Source organism: Labrus bergylta, chromosome 9 (genome assembly GCF_963930695.1).
Source record: "Labrus bergylta chromosome 9, fLabBer1.1, whole genome shotgun sequence".
NCBI lineage: Eukaryota > Metazoa > Chordata > Actinopteri > Labriformes > Labridae > Labrus > Labrus bergylta.
The window spans coordinates 25,629,395-25,644,960 of NC_089203.1; the positions used below are offsets into that span (position 1 = coordinate 25,629,395).

At 42.5% G+C, this 15,566-nt stretch overlaps 1 protein-coding gene across 1 annotated transcript; it reads right to left on the reverse strand.

Annotated features, from left to right (window-relative positions):
• Positions 1-2,627: 2,627 nt before the first annotated feature.
• On the reverse strand, positions 2,628-13,469 carry LOC110000273 (IgGFc-binding protein-like). The gene is made up of 17 exons (XM_020655516.3): positions 12,898-13,469; positions 12,105-12,688; positions 11,358-11,955; positions 10,393-10,964; positions 9,729-10,281; positions 9,440-9,639; positions 9,128-9,263; positions 8,720-9,051; positions 8,054-8,627; positions 7,388-7,980; positions 6,733-7,300; positions 5,370-5,914; positions 4,728-5,280; positions 4,456-4,649; positions 3,156-3,530; positions 2,785-3,056; positions 2,628-2,706 (listed from the first exon to the last, which is right to left on the reverse strand). Exons 2-17 carry the CDS (start codon positions 12,684-12,686, stop codon positions 2,691-2,693), a joined length of 6,663 nt encoding a protein of 2,220 aa, XP_020511172.3. The 5' UTR covers positions 12,687-12,688; positions 12,898-13,469; the 3' UTR covers positions 2,628-2,690.
• Between the last annotated feature and the right edge of the window lie 2,097 nt (positions 13,470-15,566).

Here is a 15,566-nt window from a genome sequence, read left to right on the forward strand (position 1 = left end):
AAAAGCAAAGAGAATCACTAAAAATGTATACGCTGAACTGATTTAAGTTGACTAAAATATAAATTCAATTTAAATTGGTTAATTCATTTAGATGGATTCAACTTTTGATAAAGTATTTTAACTTTGGATTTCAAGTCAAAAGAAATCAAAAGAGCATTTTGCCTCATCTAGATAACAAGATAATTTCACAGGAACTGAGTTGTGTTCAAAAGTTTTGTGAACTTAAAGATTTAAGTACAACTGACTTGATGTCAAGTTTATTTGACTATAGAACATTTTATTTCTTTGGAGTAATCACAAATTTACCTCAACTCATCTTTTTTAAGTTCAGGTAACTTAACATCATAAGGCAACCCAGACACTAACTTTTTAAAGTCATAACTAGTTGGTTTTTTTACAGTGCTGTTTTATCTTTCCCAGTCCTTGTGATCAAAATCTGTAGATCACCTTCATCCTGCTGTGAACTTCTCATGCTGCAGAAAATGAAATGTTCTACATTTCAACTGATTGTGTTTGAAGATGCACTCCAAGGTCTGTCCTTTTGGTGTCCTCATGTCAGCCCAACAAAAGAGAGTGTTTTACTCACTGCATTTGTTAACTGTGCTTCAAGTTGTTGGAATGGCCCTTTTTAAGGATGGACTGCAGATTGTATTTAGGAGTGTTTCTGCTGGAGTGGAGAACAGTAAATGTTAAACAAAAAGTCAAATTTGTCTTATATACATGTTTGATAATTCTTTTGTCAGTATCTGTGTAAGCTAAGTGATTGACAACACAGAGCACATCAAACAATGAACTGATCTAGTTCCATCCCTCAAATGATCATGAAAGCAGAAGAGGTGATCACAGGACCATGAACGCACTAATCTAATCAATATCCTCTGGTTCGTGCCACTGATTTTAACGACTTGTTAAAACTTTCTGCTGCTTTTATGGCTCTTAGAAAGCCACGTGTGAGCTATCAGGATGGTGGGGGTCTGGTCAGAGTCGTCTTTTTTTTTTTGGTACATCCCTCCGTCCATATATTTTCTTCTGCTCATCCAGGGCCAGGTCCTGGTGACAAGTCATCCAATTTGTCCTTCTTCCCAGCAATGTTTTCCAGTTTTCTGGCTCTTCCTGGGGGATTTTGAGGTGTTCCAATGTCGGCTGGGTCATGTAATCCCTCCAGACCCCCGAGGTAGACCCAGTAGGAGAAACCCAGGATGCTTAGCTGGTTAATCAAAAGCTTTGACATCATGCTCAGATCCCTCTTCTTTAAGACAGTCATAAGTATTAGGCCTGCATTACTGCTGCTGCACCAATCTGTCATCTCACAATACATGTTACCCTCAATTGTAAACATGACTCTGAAGAACTTGAACTCCTTCGCTTTGTTCAGGTTCAGGTTACTTTATTTTTACCCGTAGGTAGTTCTGTTTTGCAGCCAGCAAGATGTTGTGATATTCATCACATAAATTACAGAGTGGATATAGCAAGAGACACTAAGAGAAAAGGAAAAACTTTAAAACCCACTAAAATATGATAGAAGAGCTCCAGGTTCCACCAATCAGGACATATAGGGACAATTTTCAACCAATAAGAGTTATACAAATCACAAATCAATGAATTATTCCTTCTGCTCGGATAACATTAGTTTTGTTTGTGCAAATATTGCGACAGCTAGTTTAGATGTATGTTCTGAACACAATCATGGGGTTATAAAAACATCAACGTAGCCTAATTTAGTATGTCAGCAATGTGACAGTACACATGGCAGAACCTTCTTTTGATTAGCTTTTTTTTTTTTTTTTTTTTTTGTCATTCTTTGATACACAGCTAGACTAGGCTGGACATTTATCCTGCCCCAGAGTAGGCTAGCTCTGATGACTAAGTTACCATGGTAACTGAGCTGAGACTCCTACAAGCCACGGTCATTCTCACTGAAATGAGCGAGACTCATTGAAGGCTCAACACTTTATGGAATACCTCTCAGGTAAAGTAGGAATGTGGTGAGTGAGGTCTCAACATATCTTCAAAGAGACAGACACTTCAGATTAATTTAATGATAGTGGTTGAGATGGGGAGGTCTTAAGATGCAGAATACTCTGTATCATGATCCATCATGAAACGTGATCCACCCAGGTTTATCTTTCGTCCTTTATGCTTGTAAACAAATCATGTGTCCAACGTCCATTCCTGCAAAATGTTTGGAACATGGCACGAAACCGAACGATCCTTTACAACCCAATATTTTCAATTGCTGTATTAGGGCTGCGAAAGAAACGGCTGGTTTGGGGTGACACCCAAGAATCTAGCAGAGGTTGCATCAAAAATTATAAAAAGTAAATATGAGCCATCCCTGAAAAGCTTCCATTAGATTTTAATTAAACAAAGCTTTAATAACTCAAATGTTTAATTGGGGTTCATCTGGTCAGAACCCTCTGGGCATAGCAATACTACTCCTGTTAGTTCCTGTACACACATGGTGGATTAAGATAACATTTACCCTCATTATTTTAAACCTAAACAACAGTGGCTGGAGAGGACCTGATTACAAAAGGTATATGGGCTCACTGATAAGAGCTTCCAGTGTAATGTATAAATGTACAAGAAAGTCAAAATATCCAGAGTTTCAATGAAGCCACTACAGAGTTGTTTAAATTGTTTTGTATTTAAAACAATACATATTCATAGAAAATCAAAACAGACAGCTATCATCCGGTGAAGCCGCTGTGAGGAGAGAAAACACTCATTATAAAATGTTTAACAGACAGACACAGTTCTGTTGCTGCGCAGAACATTACTCACCAGCCTGGAAAGTCAGAGCGGGCCCATGACCTGACCGAGCCAAGAGAGTGGAGGTCGTTCAGGTTTCCACATAGGCCACACAATTTCTCCGAGTACCAGAGAGGAGTCTTTATTGTCACCATGGTAACACCAATCTCTATGTCCAGCTCTTTCTCCATCCCAGCATCTCTGCTCAGAATCACAGTGACCTCTGACTTGTCCTGGCTCATTCCTGATTTCAGGGAGACCCTGAATGGCAAAATGTGAGGGAGGGACACAAACTGTCCATTCACCTGTGGGACACGACAGCAGGACAGTAAATTCACACAAACAGACAAGGTTTCAAAATGACTTTTAGTTTGTTACTATCAAAACCTTTAACCGAGTTATACCTTTACTGTACCATCCTGAATGGCGATCGACGATCCGTGCAGGAGGATTTGAAACACACTGACTGGTCTGGAGCTGCCATTACAATGTCCATAGTAGGACATCACACTGAACCACTGCGCACTGGCTTCATCGCACAGAGACATCAGACTGTACACTACGCTGGGCTCCAGGATTAGCTGCTGACTACTGAGGGTGGACACCTGGAGGTTGTTCCTGAGCTCACAAACTTCAGGTCTATCCTGACAGCTCCAAGAGCCATTCCTCAGAGTACACTGCTGCTCTGAATCACAGCCTGCATCCTCACAAAGCACCCCACTGAGAGGGTGACACCAACATCTCTGGGTGCAGTCCTCTGTGTAGAGGAGCTCATCACTCTGAGGGGTAGAGAGAGAGAGAGAGAAGATTAGGAAGTTGCTTTGAAAACCGTGTGTGAGCTTTGACAGACATTAAGAGCTGCAATTTAAAAAAAAAAAAAAAAACATGTGCTTGAGTCTCTCCTCTCCCTTTACCTCACTTCATTTATGAGTATTTTACTCTATTACATTAATCTGACATCTTAAGTTATTTCACAATTTTAGATTTTCACAAACACTGTACAAAATTATAGTTTGTAAAAAAATAAACCACTTAACAGCATATTCAAGAAAAACCTTCAATCCTCTCCCGTCTACTAAAACTTATTTTAACCATCTTCACAAATTATGACTTGATGCTTGGAGCAACAGTTTGACATAAATACTTGATAAACACAAAATCTTAACCCTGGACTTCTGATTTATGAGCACAGTGTCACTTAAGTGTATCATCAATTGATGTGGATAATCAGCACATGAATTCAGAGCACAACCGAACACTTTAGATGCACTCATGCACTTTAACTTATGTCAATACTGCACATTTACATTTAATCTTCCATATTCAAGACTAGTAATACTTAGTTAAATCCTGGTTGTATATATTCACATTCTTAGTTTTGATATTTTTAGTGCTTATTTACTCATTGTGTGTTGTATAACGTGCTGCTGTAACGCCACAATTTCCCAGTTTGGGATCAATAAAGTAATTCTATTCACTCAAATATTTTTAAGATAAGTTAAAGAAACTTCAGAAGTAAATGCAATCTAAAACATGAATGCAAAAGTAATATCAAATGATAAATTGTACTTTTGAGATCCTGCAATAATATAATAAAGTATTTTAATTATAGGATCTAGAAGATCCCCCTCCCTGTAGATCATAAATGCCAGGTTTGTCCTCAAGGGAACCGTTTCTCTGTCAGTGGTAAGGTGTAATATTTACCTTGATATATTTATCACCAAGAAGACACCCGCACTCACTGTAAGGCACACACTCTCCCCCATCAAACACATTATGGTGATGGCACTGGCAGCCTTCTGAACAGCTGGTTGCTGGAGAACCAGGCTGGAGCAAAGCAGAGCATGAATTGGACTCAACACAGACACTTGGGCTACTGCGGTCAGGACACTGAAGAGCTGTGGGCAGAAAATATAAATACTTCAGATTGCATCTCATAGTCCTGATTAAACCTGTGATAAAAATGATTCACTTACTACATCGAGTATTCTCTCTCCATGGTCCTACTGGTATTCCTTTAGCTTCACAGGCTGAAAAAAGTGCTTCCAGTGCAAGACATACGGCCCTGTCTCCTGCCCCGGCACAAACTGCCCTTATGCACATTTGCATGTTAACCTCCCACTCCACACTGCTGCTCCAGCATTGGCTGAATTCACCACTAATGCTCAACAGGACATCGCAGACACTGCCGTTGTGTGGGGACAGGCTGCACTCATTACACTCTCTCCCACAGGTGTCGGCGCAGTGTTCTCCAGGAGCCAACTCTGCCCAACTGTGCAGGAGCTCCGCAAAGCTGCTGGTGAGATGACCATTTCTCAGTTCCATGTCATCATACTTGTCCCCATTGAAGTTCCCACAGAGGCCTGAAGCTGTGCCATCATATATCTGGGGTACAGTTAACCTGAGGTATTGTGTAGAGGACAAGGACATTTCCAACGCGGATCGTGTTTTGATAATCAGCCTGTTGCCATCTTGGTATGTTTGAAGTTCACCAGTGTCAAAAGGGACGCTGCGCTCTTCTTTATTAACCTAAACAGTAAAAAGTTAATAGTTAAAGCTGAAAAGATCTGATCAAACTTTTCTCCAACACTTAAATGTGTACAACATGCAGCACTTACCTGTATTTTCCATAGAGTGTCAGGGTCAATAGACACCTCAAGAGAAAGCATATGAAAGACTAGTCTGCTGATTATGAAGTTTCCACTGCTTTCATTTTTGAAGCTTATTAGAAGAGTGTAGTCTGGAGTAGCCTTAGAGGAGACAGCTGACAATAGATATGTGCAAGCTCCATGGTGACGCAGAACACCACCATCGAATGTAATGTAGCCAAAACCAGCAAACACTTGGCACACACCATACTGCAAGGCAGGGCCCTTCTCTACTAAACAGTCCGCGATGGTAACGCAGGTGAGCAGTCCTCTTTCACAGTTACACTTCTGGCAGTTTTCCAAGAAGGGGCCAGCGGGGTGATAGTGTCCGTCATGCATGCATCCGCAGTCAGAAACCAGCACGCACTGACCATCGCTCAAGACGTAGCCGTGGTCACACTGGCATCCTTCCTCACAACCTCCGCTACAGTTTGCTGGAGAGGACAGTCCTTGGCACACAACAGGGCATCGAGGTCCACACAGCTCATAGTGGCTGTTTTTGGGGCATGACATACCTAGAGGGAGAGCAAGTAAGTGAGCCAACAATTTCACTGAACAACAACTAAACTTGTTTTTGAGGATCTAAAATATTAAGCATTCAATTCATACGCAAGCTTCAATATGAATACTTTCAGCCAAAACCCATTCAACATTCTCTAAATATTGACCTTCATGGTTACAATATCACATTAATCATCTTGTACATTTTTAAAAAATAATGGGAAAAAAAAAACAAAAAAAAAACTTGGGCAACCCGATTAATTTTTGGAGCTGTGGCCATTTGAGGAGGTCGCAATGTTTGTTAATTTGATACATTTATTCTAAAAAATACATTTGAACAACTGCACAGTACTTCTCTCCTCTTCTAAGCCTCTTTTCATTTACGGTGTGTTGCCGTGTTTCAGGTAGGTGCTTTCTTTTTCTGCATGGCAGGCTACATGAAGGAGACAGTGAGCACCCATCTAGGGAAAGGGTTTAAAATCCAACCAGTGACACTGCAGCTATTATTTTACACCCTGTACTTGGTTCAATTGCCCCTTCCAACTAAACTAGCAGGGTGCCTTCCCATCCTTGTAAAAATTATGGACTATGGTCCATTTGTTGGGATTTTGCATGATTACTGCCTAGTATAAAATGTTCATTAAAGCCTCAGTAAACAAGTGAGCTCTCAAGTAATTGCCAATTTCACAGTGGGACAGTCCTGAACACTGACAGACATTTTAAGTATCACACATCAAATGTCTCAAGTCTGAGGCTGGACACTAATCAGCTGTGAGCAGTTAAGATAAATACAATGTCACAGATGAAGACACAGATTAAACCATGTACTCACGACAGAAAGTGTCACTTCTCCAATGCCTCACTGGGAGCTGAGCTGCTTGGCAGGCAGCTGCATAAGATGCAATGGAGCTGCAGAGCGCAGAGTAGTGTACGCTGTAAGAGCAGACATCTTCTACACAACTGTGAAAGTAATGCTTGGGACTTAAAATTGAGGAACAGTCTGCAAAGGGCCCAAGCTCATTCAACAACACCCCACAGAAATCGCTGCCTTCAAACAGCTTGTGCATCTCAGCCGGACAATCCTTCAGTCTGGAGAAACAGTCGTCCCTGCAGGCCTCGGCTCCCCGAGACCTCCAGCTGTGGACAAACTCCAGTGTATTTTGGGCTTGCTCTTCATCAGGCATCATGAGGTCATCTTCAGGGTCAGAGTTTGCATTCGCACAAAGACCAGAGACGGATGAGGCATAGCTCCTGGAGAGAATAACCATAAGAGTGCCGGAGTTGTAGACGACCACCTGTAGGCCCACATCGGTGTGAATGACAAGGGATGAAGGTGTGCGGTAGGCATTAACATGGCCTGTGGGGTGGGAGTATGGCAAGGGCTCATGAAGTCCATCAACCTGCCAATGAAAAGAACAGAACACATTAAAATGCTTTTATAGTTGTTGATTTGGAAGACTGAAGTTAAGAGATTAAACAGTACTCACAAAAATCTTTCCTGGGTCATGCTTTCCCACCACAACCTCCAAATCATAGATAGACAGATTTAAGTTGAGGCTATTAAAAAGCCTTTTGTGACAAATTGCATCAGAGATAGAGATGGTGAACGGTGTAAGTTCTGTTACATTAGACTTGGTTTGAACCAAAGAGTATGAACAACTGTCTCTGTAATCAAAATGATGTCCATCAAAGGTTGTAAAATGCATCCCTGTAACCAGTGTACAGTTCATGGGTTTCTCAGGCTGACACATTTTCTTGCGATGTAGCTGCTTGCAGACCATTCCTCTCGGGCAGTGGGCCGGTTGGCAGTGGACCTCTCCAGTAGCTGGTCCACATCTACAGAGCTGACCACAGTTGTCTGGGGTCCAGTAAGTTGAGTTGAGGCTGTGGTATTTGCCTGTGGAGTCAGTACAGCCACACTGATGTGGACGCACGCAGCCAGTCGGACTCCTGATAAATCCAGGGTCACAGAAGCAGCCCATAACACAGGCCATCGTACAGGCGATGGCCTTATACTCGCAGGATGGAGGACAGGCTGTGCCACAGGTCTTGTAATGACTGTTTGGTGGACAGTGCACATCTGAAATGACATCGTTTTTGGAATTTAGAAATCTTATAATCATTTTTTGTAATCCTTCAACACAACTACTTACCAACTGTCATGTCAGTGTGGTAGCCATCGCTGAATGCTTCACAAATGATAGAATATGAAGATATTGCCTGGTCAACAGCAGCTTGCAACGTTCCATTTCGCATGAGGTTGCTTAAGCAGCTTTCATAGAAGGAATCAGGAGCAAACAGACTATGACAGTAGGCCATAGGACCCCTCTTATCCTTAAGCACTTCACACAGTCTCCTGTTACTAGCAGCAACTTCAGAAACAGGACCTGCAGGGAAGGTGACTCTAGGTTCTTGCTTACAGCCAGTGGAACAGGTGTCGTCTCCATCAGAGAGCCGGTAAGCCTGAGCAAACTCAACACTTGAGTTAGGAGGGGAACCAGGAATGGTTACAGCCATCTCATCTTGATGATCACCGTTAAAGTTGCCACACAGACCATAGACTTGGCCCTTGTAGCGTGGGCTCAGTGTAACCACAACAGTCGAGTTCCCACCAAAGACAACATGCAAGCCAAAGTCAGTCTTCAGCTGAGCTTTACCTTCTTCGTCAGAGACTTGGATCTTACCCTGCAGCAGGTTAACAGGAACATATTTCACTTGGCCATTTACCTGGGGAAAAAGAAAAGAAAGAAAAAGGACAATTGTAAACGGTAAGAGCAATACTGAGTAACTTGGTCATTCAGACACCAGCCTTCACTTACATTTACGCTGCCATTTCTGCCACCAAGCTTGATGTTGAACCCATAAGTTTGTACAGTGACCACCTCTGTAGAAGATGCAGCACTACTGCTGTTGCAGAGATTCTTCTTGGACACACTAAAGGGTGTCTTCCCACTTGCTTCCCCTTTGCTGGCTGCAAGCAGATATGTGCAAGTACCCTCAAAGCTGTAGTCTAGCCGATCAAAGGTATGGTAGTTCTGGCCTCCCCAGGTCCAACACAGACCCCCAAGGCTCTCACAAACAGGAACACCATTGCTCAGGTAACACTTCTCCTTTTCATCACATTTTCCCTCGCATGGATCCGAGGTTGGTTCTGTAAAAGGAAAATACATTCGCTTTAGTATGAGCGACACGTCAAATAATTCATTTTTATATATTTAAATGCTCACCATCTTTGTGGCAACCCATGACCCCATTTGAAACAACACATTTGTGCAGTGGAGGACATGAGTACTGCTCACATACTAGAGGTGGCCCACAGGTGCAGTTAACAGCACAGTTATGGAGCAGTTTGCTCTCAGCAGCCTGGAGTTAGAAACAATGACATGAAAGAAGCCAATTAAAAATGTTGGATTGCTACTCAAGAGGTAAAACTTCAAGCTCGCTATCAGACAAAAAGTCATAAGTAAAAGTGCAAAACTTGCTAAATGAACAATTTCTAAGTGTCCTGGACACAGAACAGTGTTTGATCATGACCTTACCTTAAACCTCCTCCCGTCCTGTACGCATCCACACTGCTCTGCTGGTACACAGGCATTGCCATCATAAAGGTGACCAATATTACACTGGCAACCTTGCTCACAGTCTCCAGGGCACTGAACTCCCTGGCTTATCTCAGGACACAGTGAGGAGCAGACATTGGCACAGTGGCTGTAGTTGCTGAATTGAGGACATTGATGAGCTGCGAAACAAAAATACACAAGTCTGTCTTACTCTTAAAAATTCCAAGGACTTCATTTGAAACATTTAGCCGAGTGGTTAGAGACTCACCACAGCTTGTTGTGTTTGTCCAGAGGTCAACTGTCACTCCAGCCTCTTTGCAGGCTGCCTCATAGCCCCACAGTGCATCACACAGGGCCCGGTGTTGCCCCTGTGAAATGCAGAGATTTTTCATGCAGAGCGAGTAGAATTTCTGTGGGCCCACTAAATGTTGACAAGAAGAGAAGGGTCCCTTGGGATGAGTCAGAAGACCGCAGTACAGGGCAGAGGTGTACTCTGGGATAGGTGACTGACAGGTGCCATCACATACGTCGCTGCAGGATGTCTTATCATCAAGTAGCTTCCAAGAGGGCCCAAACACCTCAGGTTCAGAGATCACAGAGCCATCGGGCAGCTGGAAGTCATCTGAGGGATTGTCATTATAGTTTCCACAAAGGCCACAGGTTGTCTGGTGGTAAATGTTTGGGATTTTGACCAGAATGTGGTTTTTAAGGTCTGAAATCAGTTCAACTGACTGTGGTGTCTTCATGGTTATCCATCCATTTTTTTGGTGCACGGTGAAATTGCTTTGGGAGAACGGCAGGTTCTCATTGACTCCATTTACCTAGATGAAATAAATCATTTTTAAACACAATATAACAGTACAGTTTGTGTATACTGTGAAAGATGACTAAACAATAAATCATGAAGGTTGTGAAATCATTACATTAATTACCAGAATATTTCCAGGAAAAGCTGCTGATATCTCAAAATACATTTTATTGACTTGAATGGAGATTTGCCTTCCCTTGCCATGGTTTTGCTTTGCAGCTATGAAAACAGGCTCCACATCCAGCTTCTTGAGAGCACACGTCTGCACCAGGGTGTAGTTACATGAACCGTGAAATTCAAATGCCCGTCCATCAAACGTAGTGTATTGGGACCCATCAACAGAGCAGCGTGCCAGTTTGGGTTTGGGGTAGCAACCTTGAACGCCCTTAAGAAGCTTACACTCCTCATCCTTCCCACAAAATGTATTACGACACGTCACGCGTCCCCCAGCATTGCATCGACAGATTTTTTCGCATGTTGACACCTCCTGTCCTGCCTGCAGGTATTGTCCCTGGTGAAAGCAGCCACAGTTTTCTGCAGAGATGCACTGGCTGCCACTGTGAACTAAACCTGCTTCACAGAGGCAATTCTCCCCTGTGTTCAGAGGCATCTCTAGAGTGTTATTCTGCAAGCCGAGGCAGAGGTGAACAGAGGCAGAACTCATGTTGTAACTGCTGCTGGAGGGACACTGAGACTCTGTAGAGAAACAGAGAGACATCAGTTATTTAGGAAAGGAAGACAGGACAATACTGTAAAGGTTAAGGTTGACCAGGGATGCATTAGTACCATCTAGTGGTCCAATAGCACCTGAAAGGTTGTGGTCTCAATACCAATGAGTCAAAGCATACTGTAGAATTTATAGTTAAATATCTTTACATCAAGCACCTACAGGCATTCATCTGATTTGTATGCAAATAAACTCATGTAACATGATCGATCTCAACAATCAAAACACGAAATAGCATCTGCAAACTCCATATTTCATTTGGTGTGCAATGATGCTGAACTCCAAACAGCACAGTTACAATTGTAAAGGATATTAATTTAATTCACTAGCGCAACAGTGGCTGGGAGCACATGAACACTCACCGCAGAATCCAGGACTCCTCCAGGCATAGACTGTAGCTCTGTGGGAGAGGCAGACAGAAGTATACACTGCCAAGGAGTGACACAGTGCAGGCTGGAGACCTCCATGAAGACACAGGTCACTGACGCAGCGCTTGTAAAAGATGGAGGGGTTCACTTGGCCATGACAATGTCTAAATGGTCCATTAACTTCTAGAATCTTCCCGCAAGCCTCTGGGTCAGAGAAGTGGGCCAGACGCTCAGTTGAACATTTTGGACAACTTCCTCCTAGACAGCCGTCCACACACCAGGGATTCTGCCCACTCCTCCAAGCTTTTCCAAAATGCTCATGACTGAGATGGTCATGACTGAGATGCTCATGACTGAGATGCTCTTCTGCACCACTTGCTGTGAGATCATCAGCAGGATCAGAGTTGAAGTTACCACACAGGCCACACACAGCATTAGCATATCTACTGGACAGTCCAATGGTAACTATGCCATCTGTGCTGAGGCTGAACTCAAAGCCCACGTCTGTGTGGATGTAAGTGTGCATCCCCAGAGAGAAAGCCAGTGCAGCAGGGCCCAGGTGATAGGGCATGTTCTTTATGACACCATCAACCTGTAGGGGGTGCCAACATTACATTTGAATATAGCAACACATTTTCCACAGTAAACTTTGTAAAGTGTGGTTTAATTGTTACAGCATTTATCTATTCATGACCTATAACAGGGTAAAAATGCACTCTTGAAACATTCATAAGCACTTACCTCTAAGCTCTCCATGTTTTTGCTGTTTAGCTCTACAAGTACGCCGCTCACATTGACCAGAACATTGAGTGCTGACTCCAGGTGTCCATCTGTCTGCACATGAACCTGAAGGGCATGTAGGCCCTGCTTGTTTCCACACATGCCAAGTATCTGGTACTGACAGGTGCCATGCAAATCATAGTCATGCTGGTCAAAGGTCACTATGTGATGACCGCTGTACATGCATGTCTGCGGCGGGTGAGATATGCAGCTTCTGATTCCATTTTCAAGAGTGCAAGATTCATCAGGGCCACAAGAATCCACATGGCACCGAGTCTGGTGGGTGTGGGGGTCACAGACACATTTTTCAGTGCATCTCTCATCAGCCCAAAAGGTCTGGTTTCTGCGGTAATGGTCGCCGTTGTGATCGCAGCCACACTGGGAAAACGGGACACAGATGTCACCATCCAGGACGAATCCTGGGTCACACTGGCAGGTCTCCACACAGGCCAGGGTGCAGAGGTTTGAATTTAGAGGGGCTTCACAGGTGGCGGGGCAGGCTGTGCCACAGGACTCAAAATGACTATTCAAATGGCATGACATCGCTGATAGGAGAGAAAAATCAGTAACCATGTTAAGGAAACTTCAAACATTTCTTGACGCAGCAGATATAATCTAGAGGGATTTGGTGTACTGCACATGTGTAGTTAGTAACTTTTCATTAAGATTAAAAGGGAAGTTCTGTTAAAGCATTGTTGTTCTACACATCATGTAAAAATCAAACAAGTTATCAGTAAAAGAAAACAAAGCTTACAGCAGTTTGTGCCATTCCTCCACTCCCCGACCTCAATCTGGGCCTTTTGGCAGGCTGCAGCGTATGCCTCCAAGATGTGGCACAGGGTCTTCTGAGGGTCATCACTAGAGCACAGGTCAAATATGCTCACGGCTGTGGAGATCTTGGTGTAGTTAACAATGTCTTTGCACAGGTAGAATGGATTTTGTGGGGACCAAATGTATTCATGCAAAGAGATCCACTGCCTTGCTACATTTTTCTTCTGCAGCTGTTCAGCAGAGCACCGTGGACAAGCATCTCCGCAGTCTGCTGTACACCAGGCTTCCTGATCAGGAACTCTCCAGTGCCAGCCAAAGGTGGCAGCATCCACAGCCTTACCCTGAGGGCTCCTGAGATCACCCTCTTCAATGCCAGTATTATTCCCACACAAACCATTGACTGCTGTTGTATTAGGGAGGAGAACAGTGGCAAAATGAGAGTAGTCATACTTGACTTGAATGCCCAGACTTGTATCCACAACAACAAAGAAACCACTCTGGGCAATGCTTATGGATCCAAACTGTAGATTCAAGGGTAATAGTTTTTTCTCTCCATTGATCTGTAGAGAGGATGAACACATTTCAGAGAGCATACATTATTCTGTGCATCTACTGTAGATGGCAAAGCAAAGAAACCAAAACTTTAAGTATTATCAACTGGCTTCTTTTTTAATAATAAAGAATGTTATAGCTAAAGTCTGACAGCAAAGTAAGGATAATAAGGATGTGGCACACTTACCCAAACATGGCCTCGTTCCCCTCTGTAGATTGCAACACTGTGTTTAGCAACTTTGACATGAATAGCTTTAATAGAGGAGGCGTCGTTCGGGGTTCTGTCTTTTTGTATCCCGACCCAGAACGTATCCTTCCCAGTGGTGTCATTCATAACTTGCATCAGAGTGTAGGTACAGTTTCCTTGAAATTCAAACATCTTACCATCGAAAGTGTAATAGTGAGCACCTCCCAGTGCCCAACACTGAGTTTGCACAGGTTGGCTCTGGCCTCCACAAGTATCTTCATTTGTACATATTTGATCATCACTTTTAGCTGAAAAAAAAAGTGAAGCACAAGATTAATGGCAATGTAGCTCAAAGCCACAGAAAACATGCAGACACAACACCCTTCATGAAAAGACAGCTGCAAATAAAGTTAGGAACAAAAGGAAATAAATCAAAATACTGCATAAAGAAGTCTGATATGCATATTTAAGAGGTACATTTCTGTAGTAGTGAATTTGAATTGTTCACAGGGTCCCACATGATAACTGCCTCCTACCTCATTAGCATACAAACACAGAAATGTGGAAATAAATAAATGTAGAAATAAATTTAAGACATTTAATTATTTACCAGTTTTTATTTACGCATTTAATTATTTATTATTTTATTTACTTATTCCAATATTTAGTTATACTTCTGTCAGATCTCGTCCTCCATAAATACCTTCTAAACTCACCCTAATGTGAATAAAACAAAAGAGAAAACGTGATTTCTTAACCCCATAATTCTCTTCAACAGTACACAGATAAGTATCTCATGTTGTTCTAGGGTCTGACACACAGCCACCACACACCATCCATCACTCAAAAGTAGACGAACAGAACTTCTTAAAGTAGAAAGCAGAACTGTTGAGACTTGAGGGCTGCAGGTGAAAAAGGAATAACCTCATGCTAATCCAAATGTGTTCCAGATTTGAGACCGGCTGTGGTGCTGACACACCAGTAAGGTTTGTGCAAATAATGACTTTTAAATCCAATTTAAACTCGTGAAAAAAGAAAAGATGTCAAAAGAAAATGCCACTTACCAAGAATCCAGAGGCACACCTGGAGCAGCAGAACATACTGCATGACTACGTTGCAAAAGGAAAAGCCTATTTTGATTCTGATTTCACCCAACAATTAAAACACTTTGTATTTGCATGCCTGGAAAATCAAAAACCATCAAATAGCAACAAATGAACAGCAACGATTGGGAGCTGGTAAAGGTGCTCTTTTATTACACCTGTGTCTGATTAAGCGCTAATCAGCCGGCTACGTTTTGACGTCATCACTTGACTCATTTTCTGAAACTGCCTGATGATAGGTATAAATAATTAATTGGCTGTATAACTTCTAGCGGGGCATATAACTTGTAAAATGTATTATTGAAATATTACACATTAATTGGCAACTTCTGGTCCTTTTCAAATTGAATATTCTCCAATAATTAGGCTAATATTTTTTTACGGTAAAGCGTTGCATAGGCTACTGCTTTACGTTATTGCTTTTCATTTTCATAGTTGTTCTAAGATGCGTGAACCTAGTTTTCAGGAAACTGTTGTCACCTCACTTCTTAGCAGAGAAGCGGTCAAGCCAGCTGCTCCTCCAGTTTACCTGGTGAAGTGAGCCGCCCCTAAATCTGAAGTGCTCATGTATTCTGATCTTTATGGTAAATTCTCCGGACTGCAGAGCGAGCAGCAGTAACAGACAGAGAGAGCCATGAAGTGAAGTGCTAAATGTCTACGTTACCATAAAACTGACTATGAGATACACATGTATGAAACGGGAGGAAACACAATACTGTTCAGGGAATAGTTTCATAGGTCGGGAAGTTAGTGTGAGAATAATTCTGCGAGTCAAAATAAGGTGTTCACAATTTCAAAAAACAGTTTTCT

What these genes read in the sequence shown, in the direction of transcription:
- LOC110000273 (XM_020655516.3), bottom strand. Translation starts at nt 12,686, where the DNA reads ATGTCATGCCATTTGAATAGTCATTTTGAGTCCTGTGGCACAGCCTGC. An exon ending in CTTTTCCTGGAAATATTCTG is followed by an intron (nt 10,282 to 10,392) that starts GTAATTAATGTA and finishes TATTTCATCTAG; the next exon opens with GTAAATGGAGTCAATGAGAA. An exon ending in CCACACTGACATGACAGTTG is followed by an intron (nt 7,981 to 8,053) that starts GTAAGTAGTTGT and finishes ATGTCATTTCAG; the next exon opens with ATGTGCACTGTCCACCAAAC.